This window comes from Oncorhynchus masou, unplaced genomic scaffold, assembly GCF_036934945.1.
Source record: "Oncorhynchus masou masou isolate Uvic2021 unplaced genomic scaffold, UVic_Omas_1.1 unplaced_scaffold_487, whole genome shotgun sequence".
NCBI lineage: Eukaryota > Metazoa > Chordata > Actinopteri > Salmoniformes > Salmonidae > Oncorhynchus > Oncorhynchus masou.
This window is the reverse complement of record NW_027011265.1, coordinates 74,911-81,440: the sequence shown is the minus strand read 5'-3', so window position 1 is coordinate 81,440 and position 6,530 is coordinate 74,911. Positions and strand designations below refer to the sequence as shown.

The 6,530-nt window shown below is 44.2% G+C and overlaps 1 protein-coding gene across 1 annotated transcript; it reads left to right on the top strand.

Moving 5' to 3' along the window:
- Window positions 1–2,978: 2,978 nt before the first annotated feature.
- Window positions 2,979–4,857, top strand: LOC135535388 (complement C1q-like protein 2). Its single transcript, XM_064962065.1, has 3 exons — window positions 2,979–3,077; window positions 4,099–4,296; window positions 4,381–4,857. Exons 1-3 carry the CDS (start codon window positions 2,979–2,981, stop codon window positions 4,855–4,857), a joined length of 774 nt encoding a protein of 257 aa, XP_064818137.1.
- The last annotated feature ends 1,673 nt before the right edge of the window (window positions 4,858–6,530 follow it).

Here is a 6,530-nt window from a genome sequence, read left to right as displayed (position 1 = left end):
ATAGTAATTACTGTAGTGAATTAGCTGATTGTAGTATGTACTATAGTAATTACTGTAGTGATTTAGCTGGTTGTAGTATGTACTATAGTAATTACTGTAGTGATTTAGCTGATTGTAGTATGTACTATAGTAATTACTGTAGTGAATTAGCTGATTGTAGTATGTACTATAGTAATTACTGTAGTGATTTAGCTGGTTGTAGTATGTACTATAGTAATTACTGTAGTGATTTAGCTGATTGTAGTATGTACTATAGTAATTACTGTAGTGATTTAGCTGATTGTAGTATGTACTATAGTAATGATTTTGCTGATTGTAGTATGTACTATAGTAATTACTGTAGTGATTTTGCTGATTGTAGTATGTACTATAGTAATTACTGTAGTGATTTAGCTGGTTGTAGTATGTATTATAGTAATTACTGTAGTGATTTTGCTGATTGTAGTATGTACTCTCACTCCATTCAGTGGGCTCTCACTCCACTCAGTGGGCTCTCACTCCACTCAGTGGGCTCTCACTCCACTCAGTGGGCTCTCACTCCATTCAGTGGGTTCTCACTCCATTCAGTGGGCTCTCACTCCACTCAGTGGGCTCTCACTCCATTCAGTGGGCTCTCACTCCACTCAGTGGGCTCTCACTCCATTCAGTGGGTTCTCACTCCATTCAGTGGGCTCTCACTCCACTCAGTGGGCTCTCACTCCACTCAGTGGGCTCTCACTCCACTCAGTGGGCTCTCACTCCATTCAGTGGGCTCTCACTCCACTCAGTGGGTTCATTCACTTTGTGGGTGGTGTGACCAGCTCCCGTATTGTTACGTTTTTAATAAAGTTAATATACTAGTTGGTGATTGACCTAGTCTCTCCTCATTATTGATTGTGTGAGTTAGACTGTGTGTGTAAATGGCTTTGAAGAGAGTTAAAACATTAAGCATTTGGTCCTCATAGTCTCAATCCCTGAGTGGCTGATCTTCAGTAATTTATGATAGAATTCACCTTCGGGGACAAAACATGTTACCAGAAGTGAGTCTTCCCCAACAGAGACTTAAAGCTCAAATTAAACACAGCAGACAGCCGTCAGATCCGGTTCCAGCCAGAACCAACTCATTGTAAAGCCTCCACCACATGGCCCAACAAGCAATTCATATCAGTCCAATGTGGTCCTGATAGAGTCACAGGACAATTTAGACTTTAGAGCTTTGGTCCATAATGACTAACACTTGGTCCTGTCTGGCTACTCATTCAGATCAAATGGTCACAAGAGCGGAGAGAAAGACATGTTTTGTAACGTTTGGACGTTTTACTGATTATAATTAGCCATGTCTTACCTTGCTTCAAAGTAAGCTATAGCTAAAATCCAACCATGGAAATGTTGAGGGAATTATTTTTTATAAACACTTCCATATGCCATTTGAAACTAGCATTTGTCTTCTGTTGTCTTGGTTTTCAAATAAACTTTGTTTCGGCAGCCAAAGGCACAATCCTATGTCATATGAGCAACTCATGTTAGTCATTGCATCTTTGGATCTCTCTTTTCATGAAACAAAATTATAAATAACATTTGCGCATATTGTAGGTAGCCTTAAAATGTGAAGAAATAATAGTTTGGCTAAATGTTTTGATGTGTTCCATCAGTCTCAAAAGACACAGCTAAGGAATTGTTTGTGTTTCCGTGTGCAAAATGTGACGGTACTTAACTCTTCCGAGTCGCCCAGGTATAAACTGACCCTAAGGCCCAGGTATAAACTGACCCTAAGGCCCAGGTATAAACTGACCCTAAGGCCCAGGTATAAACTGACCCTAAGGCCCAGGTATAAACTGACCCTGAGGCCCAGGTATAAACTGACCCTGAGGCCCAGGTATAAACTGACCCTGAGGCCCAGGTATAAACTGACCCTGAGGCCCAGGTATAAACTGACCCTAAGGCCCAGGTATAAACTGACCCTAAGGCCCAGGTATAAACTGACCCTGAGGCCCAGGTATAAACTGACCCTGAGGCCCAGGTATAAACTGACCCTGAGGCCCAGGTATAAACTGACCCTGAGGCCCAGGTATAAACTGACCCTAAGGCCCAGGTATAAACTGACCCTGAGGCCCAGGTATAAACTGACCCTAAGGCCCAGGTATAAACTGACCCTAAGGCCCAGGTATAAACTGACCCTAAGGCCCAGGTATAAACTGACCCTAAAGCCCAGGTATAAACTGACCCTAAGGCCCAGGTATAAACTGACCCTAAGGCCCAGGTATAAACTGACCCTAAGGCCCAGGTATAAACTGACCCTAAGGCCCAGGTATAAACTGACCCTAAGGCCCAGGTATAAACTGACCCTAAGGCCCAGGTATAAACTGACCCTAAGGCCCAGGTATAAACTGACCCTAAGGCCCAGGTATAAACTGACCCTAAGGCCCAGGTATAAACTGACCCTAAGGCCCAGGTATAAACTGACCCTAAGGCCCAGGTATAAACTGACCCTAAAGCCCAGGTATAAACTGACCCTAAGGCTCAGAAAATGGTCAAAAGATTATGCATTATGTTGTCAAAATGAGGTCACTACTTTCACCACGAAGAAAATCTGAGATATGTGGTTCAATTTGTCATTTCTATCTTTACCATCACAATCAAAATGAGAAAATTTAATCAGGTGCCAGTAGAGAAGCTATTGGGATAGCGGAGCGGCCAGGAGTGTCTATGTGTCTCTGTTTGGAGGTAATGGGACTCAGATAAGCCGAAAAAAAGGATTTTCTGCTACACTCTGATGGAAAAAGGAACATTTGTGGATTTTCAAACGATTGGCGTGGGCTCTCAAAGACACAGCTGAGGAGGTGTGTGAAGATTGGATTCCTGGTTGGTTAGACTGGCAAGAGGCGTTTTTAGTCAAGAGCTGCCACCCGCTTACTGGAGCAAGAAGTATCTCACACAAGCAGGGCCAGCCAGTACACACACATTGACGAGCACACACACACACGTGTATGTACGAAAGCATGCAGGCATGCACAGGAGCCAGACAAACACACAAGGAGGAGGAGGAGGGGGTGGAGGAGCAGGAGAAGGAGGAGGAAGAGGAGGAGGAGGAGGAGCAGGTAAAGAAGAAAAAGGAGAGAGTAGCAGGAGAAGAAGGAGGAAGAGGAGGAGGAGCAGGAGGAGGAGGAGGAGGAGGAGAAGGAGGAGGAGGAGCAGGAGAAGAAGAAAAGGAGAGAGTAGCAGGAGAAGAAGGAGGAAGAGGAGGAGAAGGAGGAGGAGGAGCAGGAGAAGAAAAGGGAGGAGGAGGAGAAGAAAAGGAGGAGGAGCAGGAGGAGGAAGAAGAAGGAAGAAGAGGAGGAGAAGGAGGAGCAGGAGGAGGAGGAGGAGGAGGAGGTGGAGGAGCAGGAGAAGAAAGAGGAGGAGGAGGAGGAGAAGAAAAGGAGGAGGAGGAGGAGCAGGAGGAGGAAGAAGAAGAAGGAAGAAGAGGAGGAGAAGGAGGAGGAGGAGAAGAAAGAGGAGGAGGAGGAGAAGAAAAGGAGGAGGAGGAGCAGGAGGAGGAGGAAGAAGAAGGAAGAAGAGGAGGAGGAGGAGGAGCAGGAGGAGGAGGAAGAAGAAGGAAGAAGAGGAGGAGAAGGAGGAGGAGGAGAAGAAAGAGGAGGAGGAGGAGAAGAAAAGGAGGAGGAGGAAGATGTACTCTGGCCTTAAACAACCCCAGATTTCATTCATCTTTACCTGGGCTCTGTTACATCAAACACAGTGACTTGGTTATGTTCTCTATATGTGTTGAGGACACCTGTTAAAGTTTCTATGTATTAGTCCACCAAGACCAATGTTTATCAGTTTTGACTGGTGGGAGGAGATATCATAGGACAGGCTCATTGAAATGCCCGAAGTGGAATAAATGGACAGGAACCAAACACATCAAACAAATGGTTTCCATGTGTTTGAGTCCAGCCATTATAATGAGCCTGTCCTCCAATATCTCTCCTCCCCACCAGCCACCTCTGATGTGTATAGAAAGTGGGGGACTGAGTTTCATAGACTAAATACTCTGAAAAGGCCTGCTGTTTCAGAATGAGGGGGGCTGTAGCTGTGCTGGTGCTGGTGTTGCTGTTCCATCTGTCTGGAACATGGGCTCAGCAAGAGAGTGGAGAGGTCAGAGAGAATGACACTACAGAGACCACCCAACCTGATGACTGGGCTGAACTGAGAGACATGATGGTGGAACCGAGAGTGGAGTTCCACAAGAACACCGTGGAAGAACTGAAGAGAGAGAACGTGTCACATGCAGCAGAGCTGTCCACCATGCGGGAGAGACTGGATGCCAGGGAGGGGAAGGTGGAGGAGCTGAAGAGAGAGAATGGAGAGTTGCGGATTAGACTGGCACGCGTTGAGGCGAAGAACCAAGACCAAGATGCAGAGTGGTTCGAACTGGAGGCCAGACTGAGTTCTAGTGAGCAGGAGGTGGAGGAGCTGAAGAGAGAGAACACAGACAGACCGAAGGTAGCCTTCTCTGCTGCTTTAGGTCGTCCAGTGGGACCCTTCACTACTGCTGTCACACTAGTGTCCAACAATGTCATCACGAACATTGGTAATGCCTCCAGCCCAGTTACAGGGGCCTTCACAGCACCAGTGAGAGGTGTCTACTACATCAGATTCACTGGTATGGACAACCGCATCTCAACAAGGGTGGGTGTCTCCATGAAAAAGAATGGCAAGTACCACATAATGTGGGCAGGTCAGAGGAATGTAGCAGATCATCAGCATGTTTCCACTGCAGTGATTCTAGAGCTGGAGGAAAGGGATGTGATCTACATGGAACTGGATTCTGTCTTTAGGCTCTATGATGATCACGATAAACACAGTATCTTCACTGTCTTTCTGCTCTTCCCTAGGTGAGAAAATGCTGACATGCAATCAGATGACATGTGGTCTTTCTCTTGATTCTGTGGCTGTCACATTGAATTTAAACTGTGGATTCCGGAATTGCACAATAAAGGCTTGTTAAATCGCTCTCTATATCTCTCTGTCTCTCTCTCTCTCCTCCACATAAACAGACATGAGATGTGCACCACTCATAATCCTCCAAACTTAAAGGGGAACACTTTACAAAAAGGTTCCATTTGCAAAAAGTGTATAATTACAATATTAACGACTATTTAATTATTTATAAATATATTATTAACCATTAAGAAACTGTTATATCGCATTAATGCATCATCAGGGCTTCAAACGTAACAACAACTGGTCTGAAAACCATTTCTGTTCCTGGGACGGAGCAATAATGCATCAAAAAGTGAGAAAATAATAATTGTTTAACTGTCAAACATTTAAAATAAGGTTGCATGATGATACAAAAGGGTTCAATATTATACGCACTTGTAAGTGCATTTATAAGTGGTTAATAGCTGGAGGGAAATAGTGGCCCACTATTTGGCAAGCACTGACTGGCTATCACACTCTTTGGCAAGCACTGACTGGCTATCAAACTATTTGGCAAACACTGACTGGCTCTCTCACTATTTATCTCACTATTTGGCAAACACTGTCTGGCTATCTCACTATTTGGCAAACACTGACTGGCTATCTCACTATTTGGCAAACACTGACTGGCTATCAAACTATTTGGCAAACACTGACTGGCTATCAAACTATTTGGCAAACACTGACTGGCTATCTCACTATTTATCTCACTATTTGGCAAACACTGTCTGGCTATCTCACTATTTGGCAAACACTGACTGGCTGGCTATCTCACTATTTATCTCACTATTTGGCAAACACTGTCTGGCTATCACACTATTTGGCAAACACTGACTGGCTATCTCACTATTTATCTCACTATTTGGCAAACACTGTCCGGCTATCTCACTATTTATCTCACTATTTGGCAAACACTGTCTGGCTATCTCACTATTTATCTCACTATTTGGCAAACACTGACTTGCTATCTCACTATTTGGCAAACACTGACTGGCTATCTCACTATTTATCTCACTATTTGGCAAACACTGACTGGCTATCTCACTATTTGGTAAACACTGACTGGCTATCACACTATTTGGCAAACACTGACTGGCTATCTCACTATTTAGCAAACACTGACTGGCTATCACACTATTTGGCAAACACTGACTGGCTATCTCACTGACTGGCTAACACATGGAATTATAGATATAGTGGGGCAAAAAAGTATTTAGTCAGCCACCAATTGTGCAAGTTCTCCCACTTAAAAAGATGAGAGAGGCCTGTCATTTTCATCATAGGTACACTTCAACTATGACAGACAAAATGTAGGATTTTTAATGAATTTATTTGAAAATTATGGTGGACAATAAGTATTTGGTCAATAACAAAAGTTTATCTCAATACTTTTTTATATACCCTTTGTTGGCAATGACAGAGGTCAAATGTTTTCTGTAAGTCTTCACAAGGTTTTCACACACTGTTGCTGGTATTTTGGCCCATTCCTCCATGCAGATCTCCTCCAGAGCAGTGATGTTTTGGGGCTGTTGCTGGGCAACATGGACTTTCAACTCCCTCCAAAGATTTTCTATGGGGTTGAGATCTGG